This window comes from Pygoscelis adeliae, unplaced genomic scaffold (assembly GCF_000699105.1).
Source record: "Pygoscelis adeliae isolate BGI_AS28 unplaced genomic scaffold, ASM69910v1 Scaffold95, whole genome shotgun sequence".
Lineage (NCBI taxonomy): Eukaryota > Metazoa > Chordata > Aves > Sphenisciformes > Spheniscidae > Pygoscelis > Pygoscelis adeliae.
This window is the reverse complement of record NW_008824869.1, coordinates 1,871,519-1,892,995: the sequence shown is the minus strand read 5'-3', so window position 1 is coordinate 1,892,995 and position 21,477 is coordinate 1,871,519. Positions and strand designations below refer to the sequence as shown.

Here is a 21,477-nt window from a genome sequence, read left to right as displayed (position 1 = left end):
AGGAGGTTGTAGCGAGGTGGGTGTTGGTCTCTTCTCCCAAGTAGGAAGTGATAGGATGAGAGGAAATGGCCTCAAGTTGAGCCAGGGGAGGTTTAGACTAGATATTAGGAAAAATTTCTTCACCAAAAGGGTTGTCAAGCATTGGAACAGGCTGTTCAGGGACGTGGTTGAGTCCCCATCCCTGGAGGTATTTAAAAGGTGCATAGATGTGGTGCCTAGGGACATGGTTTAGTGGTGGACTTGGTAGTGTTAGGTTAACAGTTGGACCTGATGATCTTAAGGGTCTTTTGCAACCTAAATTATTTTATGATTCTGTGATTCTATGATTCTATGATATAAAGGCAGTACCCACAGTAGAGTTTAGGTCTAGAATGAAGCCGCTGGAGGACTGCTTCTAAAAACTAGTTGTCATGCAAATGCCGAACAAAGCTTTGGGAGGATTGGTTACTGTATCTTTAATGATTTTCAATTTATTGGATTAGAAAATGAGTAAAATGTGCCACAAATAGTCACACCAGGGGAGGAACTTTGCAAGCAAGGTGGCACTGGAGCTTCAGGCAGATTATCTCAAACTTGCATCAAAGGAAATACATGGCTATAACCAACCATCGCAGTTCAAGGCATTTGTGCTTCTGACTCCTCTTGGGTCATAGGTCTGCTAGTGATAAACCTCATACTGTTAATGTCCAGTTCTTAGACTAGGTTCTAGTGGATGGGGTCCTGGGCTCCTCTGACATTACTCGACACGTCTGCTTAAGTGAGCAACTCTGATTCCTCTCTCTGGGAACTGTTGCCAGCATGGGAATCCAGCCAAGTAAAACCAGAGCAAAGCATTCCTTAATCTCAGCTGAAGATGGCGTTCTAACAGAAAGGGAATTGTTAACCTAATAGAGAGGCTATAATGCAGATCTATCCTGCCTCAAGTTTGGGTAGGTCTAGCTAATACAGATCTCCAGTTCTGAGAACTAATGATCAGTCTGTTTTCCCGCAAGATGTGTGCCTTCAGTATGCTAGTTTGGGGAGCAGAACTCTCTGTCTCCAATTTGTTCTGTCCAGGTATTTCTTGAACCTGGTCAGACTGGTTTATACAGCTGCCCAGGGATAAGGTGAGATTTCCAATCTGTCATCCAGTAAATATTATTAATTGAGTGTCTATCAGAAGTGTTCATCCTCTGAAGAACATTTGAGAAAGAAGAAATCTTTAATATGTTCAACGTTGGAACATAGGCCTGTACCTGAATTAGCCCCTGCTCATCATAATGTGGACAGATCCTCAGCATCCATAAAGTCCAAAAAGGCCTTCAGGCCTTTTCCTGTGTAATTTATATTAAGCATTTCTGAATATTAGCTAAGAGACCCAGTCAGACAAAACAAATCATTGTAAGTACTCCATGCCTACACTTCCGTTTATCCTCTCTGCCATTAGTCTTCATCATCCTCCAATAAAAAAGAAGATAGTCAATACTTTTTCTTCACTGAACGTATTTGCGGGGGTGGAGGGGAGTTTATAGCTCCACTTTCACTGAAGATCACTGTGATCCTGATTCCTTTGAAAATTATGAAGGCAGAAGGTACGCTCCTTTAGCTTATCTTCTGTTACTCTCCTTCAGGCTGTTTAGTTGCTGTATCCAGTAAGCTGTGGATGAGTGGATTTTGATTATCGTGGGGAGAGTTACCACATGTGCTCACTAAAATTTCTCCAAAGGCTGGTTTTAGAGAATACTCCTACATTCCTCCATTCCTCCTTCACTTTTGAAGAGCAATTCTGTCCATATTTGGGATTATAGCACTATTTGCATAGCTAAGAGCAGCTGAACACCATTTTCAAGTGCCCAGCAAGGTAGGAACTGGGGAGTGGTTAGGAGCTGAACTTTGCAGTTCTTTGTGCATGTTTCATACTCCAGATTCACCAGCATGCTAGGACATGCTAGACTTCCCCATGCTCAGGTAGTTTGACAGCTATCCACCAACTATTAGATGTCTTTCTTCAATGTCATACTAGCTCTCATCATGCCTTTCTGTTCCTAATCAGATTTCTTACTGAACCTTTTATATTCCATCCCAGCAGTATACTGGTGTACTCTCATGGATACCCCTGGACCTGTTTTGTTGCCCCCACTGTGCGTCTCTCTTTTCCTCTACAGAAGGAGTTTCTACTTATGGTTAATACAAGATTTGCCCAGATCTCAGCTACAGAGCCCTGCTGGGACACACTGTGATGCTCAGCAGGGTCTGTGTGTAGAAGCTCTTTCTTCTAAACAGCTTCAAAGCTCCGTTATCATGATATGCATTTGCACAAGATGCTTGCTTTCAGTCTTCCATATCTTTCCTTCTTTCCTTCCTTAAAAGAAAGGAGTTTTTACTCCAGAAAACAGGAACTTTCAGCTCAAGGTGAAGAAATTCAGTTTTGGAGTAGAGACAGGTACTAGGTACTAGATGTTGTGGACTGCAGTCTTCGAAGTTCAAGTTCATACCACTGGAGAATTCTTAGTTGCTTTGAAACATAAGCTGAGCTTACACTTGTGAATTTTTTTATCTAAGGAAAAGTTGATTTTTGTTTACTTTTAGAGCAAAAGATATAATGACTCCCTCAAAGCCCACATGGGCAGGAGCTAAAAGTTCTGCCTCTTCCATATACACGTCATTAGCAGCTAGCAGAAGAGCATTCTGGTCAATTTAAGTGGATCTGGTTCTTCATTTGCAGAGTATCTACAACACATTGCAATCTGTTGACCTTAACCTCCCAAATAACAGAGAAAATACTAAGTTTCACCATTGCTTTTAAAAAAGTCCTTAGAATGCATTTTCTGTAGTTGGCTTGAACACAGCTATTCAGAACTTGACTATGTAAGGCCTATGGCTATTTAAAGCTCCCACTACTCCTAGACACCACACCACCACTAAGTCCTTTCTTTATGTCACTCACCTTCTCTCTCAAAAAAGATGACCTTCAACATGTACTGTATGCTTGTTTTATTTTAGCAGCCGCAATGCCTGGGCCACCAGGTCCTCCTGGAGAGCCAGGGTCACCTGCAACCAGGAATCTGGTAAGACAGCAAAATAAGGAAGTTTGCCATTGAAACCTTGCTTCAAATCTTTTGGTGGTCATTGGTAGCCCTGAGAGAGGAGGGAAAGCTCTGTCCTGTGTTTTTATTTATTAGAATGTTTTCTGGTTTTCTGAACCTCATAATTTTTCAGCAGGGAATCCATATATCTGGGAAAAGTGATGAGAGGAGAAGTCTGTCCATTGCCTTGTCAGTAACAGCCTCTTGAAACAAATGCAAAGATTGATGGCATGCTAAAGTAATGGAAAGGTGCATATTCCACGTTCAAAGCAATGTCTCTGAAGGAGTGTGGCAACTTAACATGCTGAAATACTAGAATAACTACTGAATCCCCAGTTTCCATTAAAAAAACACTTTACATTACTGGATTAAAACCCAGTAATATAGGTCATTTGATTCTAAGAAGAAAACTGTAGATTTCCCTAGCAAATCTAAAAATAGTTGTGCCAGAGAATACATATAAATTTGTTTCCTTTTCTTACTGCATGAATCAAATCAGAATTGTATCCCAGATATCCATGCAGTAAAAATGACAGCTAAGACTTCTGTCTTGTTAATTTCTAAATTAAATAGTCGTAGTTTCTGAAAAAAAAAATTATTCAAGCTAGCAGAGGGGGTTCATTGCAATTTTTTCCTTTTCCACATTCTCACATTATGATAGAAAAGCAAATTCGCTGGATATCTTTGGCAATCATTTGAGAATGCACTAATAAACAAGCAGACTTTCAGATCATCTACATCATATCAAATGAACTAACAAGAATCTGTGTGTAAGTTTCTTAATGCCTTCCCACCATAGTGTCATACCTCTGCTAAATGCCTTTTCTCATAGAAATTCAGGACCTGACAATGATTACAGATCAGGGGAGAAACAGCTGTTCAAAGACTGGTGCCCCAAGGCAGACAACTGTAGATACAGGCTGGGAGCTACTGTCTTAGATAGGAGATTCAAGCCCACTTAGTTCAAAACCAATATTAAAAAGCAATATGCAAATCTATAGTATGGTCTGCATGATTCATAAAGCATTAATATGCTTTCTGACAGTGAAGAAATGAGAAAGAAGTGACACTCGAGTGTCAAGAAATGACACTTTCAAGAAACTTGCCCCTGATTTTACACTACCTGCAATTATCAAACAGATTGTAGAAGCAACCCATCTTAGAGAGGACTGTGTTCTTATCTTCAGGTGACAAAGACAGAGGTAATAAGTGCAATGTCCACATCTGACAGACATCAGTTTAAGCCTCCTGATGATCTATAAAAGAGAAATTGAAAAATACTTGGTGTGTAAACTAGCGGCATCTGGAAACATAACAAAAGGGATGGAAGAAAACACCCTTAAAGAAAAGAGATCACAACAGCATCAAGAAAAATATAACAGAAGCAAATGTATCTAGAATTGTGTGTGATATTTATAAGCCTTATCAAATCTCTTCTGAACTCTGCCATTTTGATCTAGGTATGCTAAACTGTAGAAATGCAATGGTCTTCACTCTGTGCAAAATTAACTATTGGTGTAGTTACACTACAGTCCACAGAATGATGATGCTGGTACACCAAAGTAGCAAGATATTAATGTTACTGAAGCTTTTTGTATGAAATGATGTAAAACTGACTTTATGAGCATTTCCTGTGGAAGAAACTTTGACATTTATGTGTTCAAATGAGGCTTTAGATTAACAATTTAACTTGCAAAATGTTTTGTATGCCTGATGAAGCGTGTTTCATTTTCCTACTTGACAGGTTACGACATTCCAAAACATTGAGGGTATGTTGGAAAGAGTTCATTTGGTAGCAGAAGGTACGCTAATCTATCTGAGTGAAACCAGTGAGGTTTTTATCCGTGTTCGAAATGGATGGAGAAAATTGCAGGTACTATTGCACTACGTCCTAATCCTTTCCAACTCCCTTACTCAAAATGGAGTTGTTGCAGACATTTTTTACAGGGGTGGAGAAGCATGGGTGTAAAGGCTCCTTTTTTTAGTTCAGAAGCTCCTGGTGATACGGTTTTGTTTGCTTTTCCTTTTGGGTTCTTTCAGCTTGGTGAGCTAATTCCTATCCCTGCTGACAGCCTTCCTCCTCCAGCCATATCAAGCCATGTAAGTACAAAATATTGGACTGTGAAAAACTGAGTCTAAATGTGCAAAAACAGGCAATACATTTGGCAGAAGTTGCAGGCAGATCGCTGCACAACATGATTTTCCACTGAGACTTGTCAGTTCAAAATAAGCATCCCACCACTACATAAGCTTGCAAATTGGTTTGCACTGGCTAGTCATCTGTTTCCATTATCTTCTGAGACTCCAAACGCTGCAGAGACAAAGCAGCATCTACAAAAAGCAGAACAAAGCAGGCTGCCTACAAAAAAAAACCCAACAAAACAGTACTCTCTTTCATAACACTGAAGTCAGCCATATCAAGCCCTGGTCCCTTTCAAGGAAACTCAGAAAAGTGTTTCTGAAAAGCAGGTTTTCTTTAAAAGATTATAATCCTGTATTCAGGGTACATCATCGTCACCTGCATGTAGCTTATTCCACAGTGTGCTGAGGCTCTATTCTAAAGCCTCAATTGTTAGTTTGTACCTGACCCCATTCTGCAAGTTATTGTATGAACCTGCATGTGAACATGCTGTCAGTCCCAAAAAATCACAGGAGGATGAAAAGCGAGAAGTGGCAAAGGGGATAGAGAACAGTCTCATTGATGACAGGTTAATTGATCTGACTGCTGAGATAATGAAGGGCCAAGAGAGTGCTAGGAAGGAGCAGCGAGAAGGAAGATGGCCAGAAAGAAATCTAAAAAAAGTTAAGAGTAGGTCAGAGAGAAGTGCACTTAGCACACTGGGAAAATGTCTAGACCTCATGTTATAAGAAATAGTCTGCAGCCTCCAGCTGACACCACATGAGTTTCCCAACTGGTACAGTCAGTGGTTTGTTACTCATACTTACCATAACTAGAGAAGAAAACTTCGCTGTTCCTGAAACAGCTCCGAAGATCATCGACCTTCTGGTCTCTACACGCCAATTGCTTACAAGAGGGAATTACCAAGGCCTTGAGAAATATTCCCACCCACACCTTCCTTACCCTCTCAGTTTTCATTTTCCTGAACTGGTCTTCTGCTTCTGCCAAGAGCGGGCTGCTTCCGTGCGGGACTCGAGGTGTGATCCGGCGATGACACCAGCTCTGGCAGAGCACTGTGGAATGGGTACACTCGGGTACTGTACCCAGTGCTCTGGCCAGGACAGCTTTCAAACACATATTTATGTGACACACCAAATTGATGGTATGTAGAGAAAGTATTCTGGCTACACATTTTGGGTTTATTTCTCAGAGGTAGGACAGTTTCAGATTCCCTCAATTTTTGCTTTATTTAGAAAATTATTGAATGTCTAAAGTTCCGATCTGAGTAACATGTTTAACATATCTGTTTGCATGTGTTAAAATAACAGGGATTTCAGTCTCTTCCAGCACTGAGTCCAATATCAAATATGAACAATGGAAAACCAGCAGTAAGTATGAGATCTATATTGTAACTGCATAGCTGTGGTTTGAAACATGACAATTTGCATCTTGAGGGAGATTTGTGATATTTCCTCTTCAAATTCACAGATTTTAATTCAGAAATTTACAAATACACTTCTTTAACTGGTTTAGACATCTCAGAGACAATTTTAATTTTTTTCCTCCAGATCTGTTTTCATCATCCTAGCCCCTTTCCCATCTCAAAGAAAAAAAAAAATCCTGATTCTGAGTTAGGCATATCTCTTTGCTTAGTGATTGTACCTACAACACACAGTAATTTTTAAGTTAACAATAGTGTTACAATTAAATCATTAAAATTTTCATTAGAATATTTTCTATCTTCATGGCTCTGCTTGTTTTAGATAGACACTTTAGAATCTAACCTTTCATTTAAAATACTTTAAAATATTTAGACAAAGCAAGGTAACTGAGGTATATCTAAAAAAAAAAAAACCTCAAAAAACAAAAATGTGGATTAGTTCTTGCATCTGTACTGTTTGACTTAAGCATGCTACTTCGTGTATTTGATAACAGTGGATTTTTAAATGGTATATGGTCACTTCTTACTACTTATTTCCATGCTTGTAGGATTTGGGATTTTGTTTGTGTGATAATTCCAAGACTTCTGCTTAAAAATATTAGCTGCTTTTTTAAAAAAATTAGTTTTTAGGAGTATATAAACTTCATGGTTTCCTTAATGTTCAAAGATAAATAGGTATTTCTGCTATGGGTCTCATAGCTTTAAGAAATGTAATGTTATGGCAGCAAATAACTTTCATGCCTGGTATGGAAGGTACTAGTTCTTGTGCTGGCAGGAGGAGGGGGGGGACTAGTTTGTTTCCAATATATGTCTTCCTAGCATTATAAACTTTAAAAAAATGGTGGCTTTTCTTCTTTTTTTCTCCAGCTGCATCTGGTGGCTTTAAATTTGCCATTTTCTGGTGACATGCGAGCAGATTTTCAGTGTTTTCAACAGGCCCAACTAGCAGGTTTGACGTCTACCTATAGAGCCTTCCTTTCATCACATTTGCAAGATTTGGCCACAGTTGTCAGAAAAACAGACCGATACCATTTACCAATAGTCAATCTTAAGGTAAAAATGAGTACTTAGTACTTGTTATATTAGGATAGGCTGTAGGTGCCTCAAAATCCTGGAAAATGGCAAAAGCAAAAAGTTTCAACCCAAACTGCATTTTATAAAGAAGCAGCTTTGCTTCGTATTTCGGAGTCAGGTTCAAGAAAAAAAAGTAGTGACAAAGTAGAAAGCTACAGACTGTCTCACATTTCCTTTGCATTTTCAAGGCTTGCTTTTTTCAATATCCTAAGGCTAATGGTAGAAATAAAGCTATGAGAATAGCCTACTTTGAGCAGATTGCTGACAAAGCAACAGTATCATGTTCGGCTTTCTGGATATTTTTTATATCAGGAGGGAAAGTGCATCCTCATTTCTCAAAGACAGCTATTATGTTCTACCTTCTAGTATGATCACGGAGTATAATAGGCTAAAATGCCTATTTTTCTCATTTTTAAAGATAAAGGCAAATTCTGTGCTTAGGAGTGATGCTGGATTTACCCCAGTGAAACTAAGAGGAGAGTCTAGAGCATGAGTCATTTTGTGGTCTCACATAAACAGACACACTAAAACTGAGGAAAACAAACGATGTCTCTGTAGCGTTGGCTGGCTCCCAGAACAAACGGCCAAAGGAACCTACAGGAATAACACGTGATGCTTGGAACATGCTGAACGGATGCTACTCTGAAGTGCATGCAAATACAGAGCCTTGGAGACAAATTTGTAAAGACAATATTGTTTCAACTTCGACTGGCAAAACTCAAAAGCAGTTTGAGAGGTAGCCTGATGCAAAGCTTTTGCCTTGAACATTTGCCACGCTTTTGACAAAACTGTGACCTCAACAGAAGTTCCAATACAAAGAATCTCTGTATTTTCTCTATAGCTACAGTAGTTATAGGCAATTTTTCAAACAACCCCTTAGACAGTTAGGAGGGAAAGGACAGTGGAAATGGAGATGATCGAGCTGAATATTTGGAGTGACAATAGAACAGAGATGCAACTGTGAGGCAAAGGCGTGGATCAGAGAGCTATTAGCATAGAGATGATAGATGAGACAAGTTTGTTCGGGAGCATCATGCAGAAACTGATGTGAAAGCTGGAATGATAAATGTTCTTAAACGCAGATAAGATTTTAGATGTATAGATAAGTCTACAAAAGTCAGGTATGACGTGGGTTTTGGATTTGATTTTTTTTTATAAAAGTACCTTTGAAATTTTAACAGGGAGAAATACTTTTCAGTAACTGGGAATCTATATTTAATGGAAACGGTGGACAATTCAACATTCATGTTCCGATATACTCCTTTGATGGGAGGAACGTCATGACCGATCCATCCTGGTGAGTTTACATTACCATTTATGAGTTTTACATGACATTTATTTTTACCAAATAGTACAAGTAGCAATATCTTGGGCTACTAGAAATGTGATAAAAATTTCTCCCTTTCCTTATGCCATCTTTCTTTTCCATTTCTGCTAGCCTATGAATGGGATATCAGGTTGTGTTCTCCTTTTCTTCCTCTCCTTTCTATTCTACCCACTGTTTGCTTCAAGCAGAAGGAAAGTAGAAATACAAGTCACCACACATATAGGTGTGCAGTTGAATAAAGCAAAAAGAGACTTTTTCAGGAAGTAACTTCTTAACATTATCTTTCAGGCCTCAAAAGGTAATATGGCATGGTTCAACTGCAAATGGGATCCGACTGGTTAGCAACTACTGTGAAGCTTGGCACAGAGCTGATATAGGAGCTATGGGACAAGCATCACCGCTGAAGACGGGGAAACTTCTTGATCAGAAAGTATATAGCTGTAGTAATCAGTTTATTGTTCTCTGTATTGAAAACAGTTTTGTATCTGATCCCCAAGGAAAATAATTCACCTGTTGCACATAGGAATATTCCATTTTATGAGAGAAAAAGCTGACACTGAAATTTCATTTGTAATGATGTAAATATTTTATTTTTTGCAATTGCACATTTCAGGAAAAAATAGCCAAAGAAAACATACCTCAACACAAACCGCATTCCAGTTAGGTGGAACATCCAGTGCATATGCGGCTGACTTTAAAGTCCTTCTTTCCACTTGAACCCCACATGGTTCAAAGTTTGCCAACAAGTAACTCACAGCCCCTTGTCTTTCTGGCTGAGCTGAAGATCACTTAAGGGCACAAGTCAAGCGTGGTCTATGAGGAAGATCCAGTAGCCTGTCTCATAAGCAGTATGGCTCAGCAAGGCTGCTGCTTCCTCACAGTTGAGAAGCTGCATGCTCTACCCTCTTCTTTTCACTTGCATAGGTATTGAATACCCAAGGCACTATTCATATATATGTATATATACATACTGTCCCTGAGCAAATCATGGGAGGCTGTCACATCTTGCAGGGCTGGAATTTTCAAAAAAGCTTTAGGAACAAAGGTGCTCACCTCCTTTGAGTTTCAGTGGAAGCCGAGTACCTAACTCCTGTAAGCTTGTACGGATTGCAGCCTGGTGCTTACACATAAATTTAGAAGCTTCCACATCTTACTTCAGCTTTTTTCTTTGCAGATTCTAGGCATAGGGAATTTATGCAGGAGGAGTGAATTTCACCTAGACAAAATCTGGTCCTTATTTTGGTGCTATTGTTACCAGGAAATCTGGAGCAATGTTAATAGAAAACATCCTGTTTTACTGGTAGAACTGTGCAAAGCAAATGCAGACAAATGAACCATCTGACCTTTATTTATTTCATTGTGTATTAGAGGAAGTCATTTCCTGTTGTGGCAGACTGATGAATGAAAGATGTCTGTCATGGTTTCTTTAAAATAGGTTCTAGACATTGTTACCCCACTAAGTTATATGTAAAGTGATTTTCCTTTTTGTGAATTTACTCTTCTGGCATTCACATAATTAAAGAATTGTTAATATAAAATAACAGCAGCAATGATAGGAATGATCAGTAAATGCTAATATTCTTTGCAAACAGTATCACCATAATATCTGAAGTCTTTTGCCTATATATTCGTCTACTGCATATTTTAAACAACATATTTACTTATATTTTAATCAGGCAGTAACTATGGAGGTCTAACTCTACATTATCATTTTTTAAGATTTAATCTAGAGTCCGTGTTGGAAATACATGTTCATTTGCTGACAAATAGAGTATTAGATTACTAGATAGCTACCTTCAAAAGACAAAAGCAAATCACACTCACTATACTAAACTGATATAATTATATAACGTAACATTGTGAAATCCAGCTTTATTTTTCCAATTTACTATAAAAACTTGTTTCCCAGGGTCAGCTGAATCATATCTTCTTTTTTTCTTGGAAAAGTCATGACTCCATTATTACAACGTGGTAATGAGGCAAACCCAGTTCACATTACATTTAAAATGTACGCATAACAATTCACTGCACTCGTTTATAGTCCATTTCCCTAAAATGCTGAGCACTCTTGTGAAATGCCAAATTCCTTCAGTTCACACAGGTGGAAGAGTTGTACATGTACGGCAGGTTTCACTCTGAGTCACAGAAGGTTCAAGGGGGGAAATAAAGTGCTTTTACGTGCTTCCAGCAGGAACCATCTACTTTTAATCCGTTGTGGCAGACCCTCAGCTCAGACAAGTCACAGTCAGTGGGGTTTATGCTTGCAGCCGGTCACCACCCAGTCATCACCGTCAGTTCTCGCTCTTCCACTCCTGAGCTAGAGCCAGCAGTCGGGGAGCTGGCTATTTCTTTGCCTAGAATTGCAGTGACAAGAGGTGGGGGGGGGAGATGGGATCACACAGAAGAGCTGTGTGAAGGGGGAGGAGAGAAGACTAAAAAAAACGTGCAGTTTTTAGGAGATACTGAACTAGCATTTAAGTCCAGCCCAGCAAAAATGCATCCAGAATTCTGTTCGTGCTGATCCTTCCGCAGGGCTAACCCCTCTCTGTGTCCTGAATAGCTGCTAGAGCTTAGCAGGGAACTGAAACGGTTAAGCACCATCAATCAGATGTTAAAGAACTCTCAATGGTTGCTTCCCACCTCTAACATTAATCTGCAGGCCACAGGAATTTATTGCACACCCTTCAACTTAATACAGAGCATGAACTGGGCTGCTGTGGTGCTGAGTTCATGTGCTGTGCTCACACGCCAGCAAGGGAGCTAGCTTACCAGAGAATGGCATGAGAGATCTGTTAGAAAGATGAGGTTTTCCTTGGGAAAAACACTTTTTGTCATTTTAACCAGAGCCAGTGAGGCTCTTTATACTCCCTAGTATAACTGAAGAGAAACAGTAATATTCATCGAGGATATGACAGAGAAAAAATTAGCCCAGTACTTAAAAATAAATTAGCTTCCCCTATCAAAGTAAAATACTTTTTTCAGCATGATTCCAACACAAAGGTCAGGTGCACTCGAGGAAGAACATTTGCTAATTCAGGTAAGGAATTGTGTATAAAGCAAATGAATCGCCAAAACGAGCACCAAAGCAAGGTTGAAAAGAGTAACTGCGCTACAAACCCATGTAGCCGTCTGAATGAATGAAATCAGAGCATCAGTCAAATAAGAGTCTTCTGCCTTTAAGAGGAAGGCTTTGGTTGAAAACATCCATTTATTTGAAGCTTTGATGCACTTTAAAAGGAAGAACTTTATACGCTGTAAATACAGAGGAGATGAAAATCTTATAAACCATCAGAACTCCAGGGCTGGCTGATGAATAAAACACAGCAGATCCATTTCAGCTATTGGAATGAGTATTTCTAGAAATCAAGCCGATAGATTTGCCTTTATATGAATTGTAGGCGCAAGCTATAGCAACAGAAGCTTCCTTTAAATCAAGAAGAATTCACAATGGGGTTTGCACTTCTGCAAAAGAATCAGTTCTCCATTAAAAATAATTACAATTTAATTTTAATTAAGCTGGTGCTTAACCTGAAAGAAAAAAAAGGGAAAAAAAGGAAAAAAAAAAAGAAAAAAAAGAAGAAGAAAAAAACAAACAGAAAAAAACAGTAAGGTCTAGGAAAAGTTAATAACCATTTTAAAAAGGAATATTGAATTATTACTGGAGAGATTCATTAATTTATCACAGATACTTTGGGGATGGTGCAAAATGCAGGAATACATAATTGAATGCTCACTACAGATTCTTTCTAAGTGAAAAGAATTTTTTGTTATGAAGGTAAATTGGCACATGAATTAAAAATTAACTTTGAATATACCACTCCAGATTGGACTTTGTTAGAATCAGACAACAGTTTTCAGTGGAAACATCACTTTTTACTGCAATGTTTTACCTGTTTGTATTAAATTTGACAACTACCTTCAGTCCAAAGAAAGCAACAGAAGACATTAACTGTGTCGTTTTCAAAAGACATGCTTTAAGTCAAGACATTTTTGTTCTAATTTACTTGCTCTTTAATAATCAAAAGGAATTAAGACTCCTCAGTAACAAATGAAAACATTTTTTCATTGTAAGTTTTACCTCCTCAAGGACCATTCTTTTTGAAAAGTGCTAATACTGCAGCAGATCCCCCCCCAAAACAACAAAAAAACCCCACCACCTATTATCATCACTGCTTTATGCAGCCAGAATATAACTCCTGCCAGCAGGGTAAACGTGTACTTACAAATTGTTAACTCTTTAGTATTTTGAAAACAGTTCAACACAATCAATAATACATCTGTCTGAATTGACTGACTACATCCAAAGTACCTTGTGGTATCATGCAATGATTTTTAAAATGATCTTTTCACTTGAAATAGCAAGGGTTGGGATTTTTTTTTTTCTTCTGAATTTGTAGCACGTCCTTCCAAATTGTTTAAAAGTTGGTGTGGGAGAACATAATTTTTAATCTGCTTAGGAAAACGGAGGGAAGTCATATTGGGAGAAAGGCCAGGAGTGCGCATGCGTGCACATATAAATGCAGGCACACTCATCTCCAAATAACTTTTTTCATCCTTGCCACCTCATACCCCATGGCTGAGTTAACTGCCTCATCAGCTTCTTTGACCTCAGGCACAGAGGTAAATGTTATATTAGGATGGAGGAATTTCTGACAATCAATTTACAAATCTGAGCCCAACAGAAATGTGGCTTCCCCTCAACACACTTTCCTACAGTTCTCTTTTTCATAATAGCAAATATTCCCCCCCAGGGTCATATTTGTATGGAGTTGTGAATATAAGCAGTAGATTGCAGACACCCCACAATCCTGTCCTGGCCCATTGATTTTGCTAGTCTTTTGCCCTTTTCAGTTCAGGGATGTTTTCTCTGGGCAGTCACAAAACATGACGTTATCACTGACCAGCAGTGTGCTGCTCTGCCTGGATGAACTACAGTGAGACGAGCGGTTTCCCTTCTCATTGCTATTGTAAGCAAGCCAAACCTGTGAGGTTCTGCAGTGCAGGATATACACCTCAAAGGACTGACAATCAACAAAACTAGTCTTGGTGTAGTCAAACCGTCCAGCCTTGCTTCTGAGCTGTGCGTTCAGGTGAAAGAAGAATGAGTTGTAGCATGTCCTGCTTCGAAGACTCCACAGTTACTCTTCTTCTGCATTGAGGTTTAGGTGTTCCTTCTGAAGTAACACTTGCCATTCTTTTCGCTCCAATCCTCTGCCTGGAGAAGAGAACCTGTCTTCTAGATTTTAAAGGAATTAGATGCTAGAATTGCAATTTCACTTTGGTGTTCAAGTATTGGCGTTAATGGTATGCATGCATCTTAAAAAACATCTGATCAGGGTTTGGCTGTTATTTGTTGGTCTGGTATGTAGTTAGAGCCTACACTCTAACTGTTCCTCCCTGCTGTCTCTCCTTAATGCTTCAACAATAACCGGCCAGAGACAGAAATATTTCTAGATGAGCATCTACTTAAGCAACTTTCACCTGAACCTAGCCTCCCTTTTTTAACCTGTCAGAGGGCTGCTACTTGTTGTGTCTTAAAAGGCCTGTTTTGCACCTCGGTGCAACTTCCACTGTTACCAGTTGATCTAAACTTTTTACTTATCATATTCTCTTCCACTGTATCCATAATAAAAAAAAACCCTGTTCTACTCCTAAATAACGGCCACGTATACACAACCTAATCTGGAGGTGCACCCAGAGTGGATGGCTCAGCTCTAGCAGTATTAGGCTTTGCCTGGGGAGAGAGAGAATGAGAAGTCAGAACACATCTTCATCCTATATGGGCAGGAGAGAGAAATGGAATGGGGCTTTTTTCATTTGCCCTTTCCTCCACCTCATGACTGACCTCCTCCTTCACTTGTCCTTCCCCAACCATTTGTCTTTTATTAAAGCTTGCATTGCTCCTCTGCAGAAAAGCAGGACACCGTTCGGAACTGCCAGCTGCTCTGGTGCAGCATGCTGCACATAAAAGTTCCGCCTTTCATACGGATCTTCAGCGCTCTGTGTTCCACAGCACCCAGATAAGCACTGAAAGCCAACTTCCATTTGTGAGTGCTTTGCTGGCAGCACTGGATATGGTGGTAGGATGGTAGGGAGTCCAGAGAGGTCTTCCCAACAAGAAACCACAACTCCTCCTCCCCTTACAAAGCAGCTAACCTCCCCGCATGCTCCTGTGAAGTACTGTAGCTCCTTCAAGCTCAGTGCACAGAATTACAGACAGCACAGGCTGTGGGAATTCCTACATGTGAAGTCAACTGAGCATCACACCCTGGCATTGATCAGGGATAACATAACCTGCTTTCCCCAGCTGGTCTCAGGGGTACTAGTGATGCTTCAGTGGAAAAGGGGGTGACAGCCCTGGCTGACCTTATATACCTAAGATCACCTGCAAATTCAAATTCAAGCCAGGATGATGATGACAATGCCTCTGCAGGCAAGCTATGTTTTGTACACTGCACTTCAGCTATGTTCACATGAACAGCAGCAGGGGGCTGCCTAATAGCTGTCTTTCTCCACTGGTCAGTACCAATACCACCTCACAGTCATTTTGTTTGGCCTTCTTTGGTTCCAGACGTATGCACCAAGATCCTAGCCACAGTAATGGCTTGCTACTGGAAAAACATCATCTCCCCACTGAGTTAGAGGATGGGTTGGTGTTAACCTCCAAAAAACGGTTCATTGGTGTTTAGCTTTGCTATAGAGTTAGGTATCTTAACTTTGCAGGCTCCAAGGTCTCAATTGAGGCTAGTTACATCTCTGAGGCTACATCTATACTAGAAAATTACCAGGGTCAGGGTACAGGCGTTTGCACAAACAGCATGACTGATCGCTGAACTATTCCCTGGCACAGTTCTGGTCAGTGCCACCTGTAACCCTTCCAGCCACTGCCTTGGGGTATGTTTTCGGGGGACAGCATGTGCCAACGACTACTGCTGTGGATAGTTTGAAGGAGCCACCCTATTTTGGAACAGAAAGGTTTAATTGTACTCACAGGTGCTTAACCATTGTGCCTGGTCCCAGGGCTAACTGGAGTCCTCATCCAACTGAAAGCCTGTAGAGGGCCTGGAGGACATGCCTGTCTGATACTCATGGGACACACACACCAATACATCTTTATGGCTTTTTGTCAAGCTTAATATACAACCCTCCTGCAAACATCCATTCATATAATCTGTATATCCAGAATGCATCCATTCAGGGAACCCTCCTAAAGCCATCATTGCCCTACACAAATGCTTTCATGCTGTATATAGATATATTGTGCTATCCCATTATCCTCATCTCACTCAACAGTGATGAGCACCTTGGTTGGGGCATGGAGTGGCTGTTCACACAGCTGGGAAGTTTCAAATCTGTGAGAAATAAAGGACCCTGGTACGGTCATCCTGTACAACTGATAACTAGTACCATGATGTCTTACATTAGCAAACAGGGCAACACAAGACATTTGCCCATGACCTTTACTCCAGCACCTGGTGGATCAGGCATCAGTTTATGTGTGTACAGTCTACCTGTTAGGAGTACTGAACAGGTTCCAATTCTAGAGTCAGCAGCATCTTCTCAATGACTCTTTTCAGAGTCTAGAGGTGTGCTGAGATTTGCCTGAGACACCAAAAGTGAACTCCCAGAATCACCCCACCACCCCTTCAGCCAGCCTATCAGAAGCCTTCCTGATACCTTGAAATGTGAGACTGCATCCCTTGATGCTACACCATGTTAGGGTAGGACGAGTGGTGTGTTTGAACTCATGAGTTTGCTAAATTCTCATTGTGATGTTGATCAAAACCAAGCCCAAAAGACATATTAGATTTCCTTTTTTCAGCTGAGTTGGGAATTGTTCATCAGCTCCATCGAAACTCAGCAGCAACCTCCAGCTTGTTGATCCCATTATTTTCAAGTCCACGTTTCCTTCCAAGAAGGTATAACCCAGTGGGGTCTGAACCTTCACAAGTCCCTAGGGCTTGGGAAGTCCCTAGGGTACATCTGTGAACAGGTTGCTTCAGAAGCTTTCACTGCAGCACATTTTCATTAATGTGTCTTTCATTGCCATTAGTTCTGCCCGCAGAGTAAGAACCTGACTCACTCTCAGCAGCTTTTTCCCACACCACTACTTTGCAAAGTTTCTCTATCATTCTAGCAAAGCCGTTCCTAAACCACAAACTTAACTCAGCCATTTTTTGTTCTTGATCTCAAACATCCAGGATTCAGAAGCAGCCCATATCAGGAAGACAGACAGTCTTGACATCATACTCTCACAAGTCAAGGTCTTTCAAACATATCCTGAGATTGTTTGCCTCCATTGTTGGGATATCCAAAGCCAAAACCACTGTACAGAAGCTAATTGGCTAACAGGTTGTAAGATTACACTAAAATTTGCTGTGGCAGAGCTGATCTAAGTAATTAAAACGTACACCACTGACAAAGCTTGAGCACTGGGGGGCTTATTTATAAGTGTTTTCATCCTTGAGGCTGCAAAACACCCATCTTGACCCCCATTTTCATCCAGCTAAAGCTTACAGAAATTCAAAAGAGCAGACATAAAACTGCTGTTTGGGCAAAGGGTTCAGATCCAGCCAAAGCTGATGCCATGCATTAATCCACATGAATTAGAAATGGATATACAGACTGTTACTCAAAAGTAAAAAAAATACTTATTAATAGCCAGAGTTCATTGAGATTCATAGATTGAATGTGTATTCACTATCTCTCTCCCTGCTTTCCTGTAGTTTGAAATGTCTTAGAATGGTAGAGTAATTTAGACTGGAAGTGATCCCAGAAGGTCTTTTAATCCAAACACCCTGCTCAAAGCACAGCTAAGCTAACTTCAAAGTTAGATCTTCTCAAATTGCAGGCAGAGGAACTGAAGGTGCAGCAGTGTGCTGAGATGTGTATGCCTCCATTTTAAGAAGGCAAGAAGCCGGTATCTGTGCATGTGCCATGATACTTTTCTGTCAGGGCAGGAAAGTATCTAGTTGATGGACAGAGGTAATTGCCACTAAAGTCAGAATAGATTTGTGGCCTGGGCCTCTCAAAATATATCTCCTGAAGAAAGGCCTCTGTTTTTACAAAGAAAGGGTTGGGGGAGAGAAGCAAGGTAAGTTAGTTGCATCTAACACAGTCACCTCCTAATGTCCACATTCTTTTCCTGGAAAAAAGTAGAGTCAACCCTCCCAACCTAGCTATTGATGATATATCAGAGGACACTGCAAGCCTTAGGCACATACTAGCAAAGTCCTACTCTCAATAGAGTGCCACATAATGACAGACAATAAGCTACTCATTCTGTCAAAGTCACTGAATCACAGTATCTTTCTTACAAAAACCCAATTGCTCGTCACCAGGAGAAAAGGTCAGGAATACTGATGAATAGCCTAGAGGAGGGTTCAAAATAGTCACTTACAGCTGTATCCTCTTTTACTGATACACTCAGTAGGAGATAAGGTGGGAAGGGAGAAGGGTGAGACGAGTCAAAAGGATTGGGGGAGGAAGAATAATAAAGCACTGAAGTTGTGGTGAACTCTATGAATGAGAAGTTAGAAGAAACAGCAAATTACCAGCTCTGTGTAGGATCTATAAAAGCAACTCTGAAGGCAGTAAACAAGCTAGTCTACAGGTTGGAGCTATGAAAGGGACAGTGAACTCAGAGGAGATGTTTGTGAAGAGCAGCCTAGTTAAATCTAGTAGATGTCAAACACAGTGACGAAAAGGATTTATGTATCCACATCCAAAACTCATGATCCTCTAATTTCCCCTCAGCCACTGGTAAATATCTATAGGCAACTATGCTTCCATTGACACTTTGGGCAACTGAAGATGCAAGTATCTCTTCCTGTAGCCCATGAATAAGAACCCACAGACATTGAAATAGCTCCAATAGGAAGGACTCAGAGTAGCACTCCAAATATCCTTAGTCTTGCAAGTAAGGTCTGTGAGCACAAATCCCTTGTGCATTAAACCTGTATTTCCCACTGGATAATGGGTTAAAAGGTAACAGCTCCCAGGTATACTTCTGCAGAAAAGCTCTGATTCTACATAGAAACTTAACTATGTGGAGAGAGTGAAGAAGTTTAGGCAACCTATGGTGCCCTGCTCACAAGACCTTCTCTTAATTTTTAAGAATCTCTCTGTACATTGTGCAGAGAGCTTAAGCACCCAACAGTAAAAAAACTACAGTGATGAGACTTGAGCTGCCGAAATCTAAAATAATAAGTTACTTCTAAACTACTGAAACCTATTTTAATCAAAGGCAGGTCAAGATAAGAAGCAGAGCAGCAACTTTTTGCCATCCAAAATTACAGCCTGCTCAAAAGTTAGTCCTAGTTCACATGCAAGAGAAGCCTGAACTTGTTTTAGCCCAAGGTAAGATACAAAGGATGAATGTGGTAACAAGCCACCTATTCCACTACTTCTGGGAGAACTTGTCACTTCATTATTACCAGTAGTGCCCAGTAACAAGCTGTGACTCTCCCATCCAAGCCAACTCAGAAACACACAGAGAAGTAAGCACAGGACAAAGTTAGAACAGCACAGAACAGGACAGGAACCTGCTCAGACCCAATTATGCCTTTACAGGTTTTGGTAGCAATGTTCAAATACACACTGCATTTCAGACTCAAGTGGTTTATGGTGGTTCCTTTTCACAACACTTCTTGCTCATTTTGCTCACAGGAAAGCAATGTCCAGAGAACAAACTAGGATTATTCATCAAGGGCAAGGCTGTCTGGCAAACCCCAGCTTCGTATGTTACAAACGCTGTAATGACTAAGGCATGGCGTGGCCAAAGAGAAAGGATGATCTCATGTTTATGGCAACAGAACAGTGCCCAAAGGAACTGGATTCCGTCCCCGATTCACTCGTGGAAGCAAAGCTCTGTAGAAATTGATCCATTTTAGAGTAGGTTCCAAATAGTGTGGAGTAGATCAACATGCAATTCCATGAGAGTTAAAATTGACCTGCGTCATTTCAACCAGATACACCTTTGTGCTCCACCTCCCGCATTCTCCCTTGTGCACACCATCATTATCATGAAGCCCCACAGAGAGCACAGCAGATGAAAAACAAACCCTGCAAAGTAAAAGATACTTGTTCCTTGCTGATTTAGCTCTTTGATTTGGCTCCTGTGGGATAAGATATGGCCAAGTGTCAGCAGAAGGGAGGGCAGAATCACACAGCCACAGGTGCAGAGAACAGTAGCACTCACTTATGTTGTTGAGATACCGCACTCTAACGTACAGGCCACCTGCTGAGTTCTGTGAACGAAACAAATTATTGAAGAGCTGATCACTAAGTGGGCTCTGCTCATTTTGTGCACTGAATAAGGCAGGGATATCGTAAATATGATCACAAATTTTAAAAACATACTAAAATGCGTAAATCCAAGTGGACATGGGGCATTGGTAACCCCAGTTCTGGCACATTTGAGTGCTTTACTTCACAGCATTGAACGTTTTTTCTATCATAGGTTTTTTGTGTATGTATAATTTATGACATTTTTTGTACACCTAAACATAACTCCTTTTATGTCACCTCCAGGATAATCCTACAAATGCTAAGAAGCATTTCTCCTCAGCCAGGCTAACACAACAAACTAATTCTGGTGTGTTTGTAAGACAATACATTTTTGAGAGTTGATTAAATTAGAAACTAAAACTGTATTAAAAAAAAAGCCACAGCCAGTCTTCAAAATGTAGTACTTACACAGTTCTTTGACCTTTAGCAGAGTTCTAAGAAAAACTGTATCCTGGAAAAAGATTCTTCATTCAGCTTCTCAAGAAAATCTGCTCTTCTGAAAAATAAGAGCATGACAGACTGGACTTCTAATGACTTCAACTATAGCTACAAAAGGAGTAACCTTCTCTGTAAAACTAAACTGCAACAGAATGATACTGAGGGATACTCTAATCTTTTGCCCTAGTGAATATTGAACATTTATTGAGCTCTTCATTTTCTGTCCTGTAATACATTCATTAACTTTGACAAAATTAATCCCATGACTAGTTATTTAAACTGAAAAGATCTCCTTGCCAGTGAAGGCTTTTCCTTTCCCATCTTCTACTCTTCATTAGATCAAATATATATATTCTTACTACCATCATTTCCAATATTTTGTTGGCAGAATAATCCAGTGCCATGATGGACATTTTCCTGACATTCATTTAAAACATTCATTTCTTCCTTAATTTTATCCTGTCTTTAAGTTAGGAAGTGATGCATTTCTGATTTTTTGGCAATGGTCACCTTTAAACACCACTGACAATAGACAGTTTGGTTGAGCAGGTGTGATGAAAGCATTTTCAGCGCTACTATTGCAGAAGTTCTGGGATATGTAGGTTATCTAGAATCTTGATTTAACCAGATGCAAGACAGAGGTCAAGCTTGACTGGATAGTATCTCTTTAATTACAGTTTTGACTAGTGACCCCTCTTGATTTCAGGAATAGGAAATACTTGTG

The 21,477-nt window shown here is 40.1% G+C and overlaps 1 protein-coding gene across 1 annotated transcript in view; it reads left to right on the top strand.

Moving 5' to 3' along the window:
* Nucleotides 1-11,143, top strand: part of COL15A1 (collagen, type XV, alpha 1) — a 70,682-nt gene extending 59,539 nt beyond the window's left edge. The window contains exons 26-32 of the mRNA XM_009324497.1: nt 2,983-3,047; nt 4,810-4,938; nt 5,106-5,165; nt 6,513-6,572; nt 7,493-7,678; nt 8,881-8,996; nt 9,315-11,143. Of these exons, the coding sequence (XP_009322772.1) occupies nt 2,983-3,047; nt 4,810-4,938; nt 5,106-5,165; nt 6,513-6,572; nt 7,493-7,678; nt 8,881-8,996; nt 9,315-9,531 (833 nt within the window). The 3' untranslated portion in view covers nt 9,532-11,143. The remainder of the gene's footprint in view (nt 1-2,982; nt 3,048-4,809; nt 4,939-5,105; nt 5,166-6,512; nt 6,573-7,492; nt 7,679-8,880; nt 8,997-9,314) is intronic.
* The last annotated feature ends 10,334 nt before the right edge of the window (nt 11,144-21,477 follow it).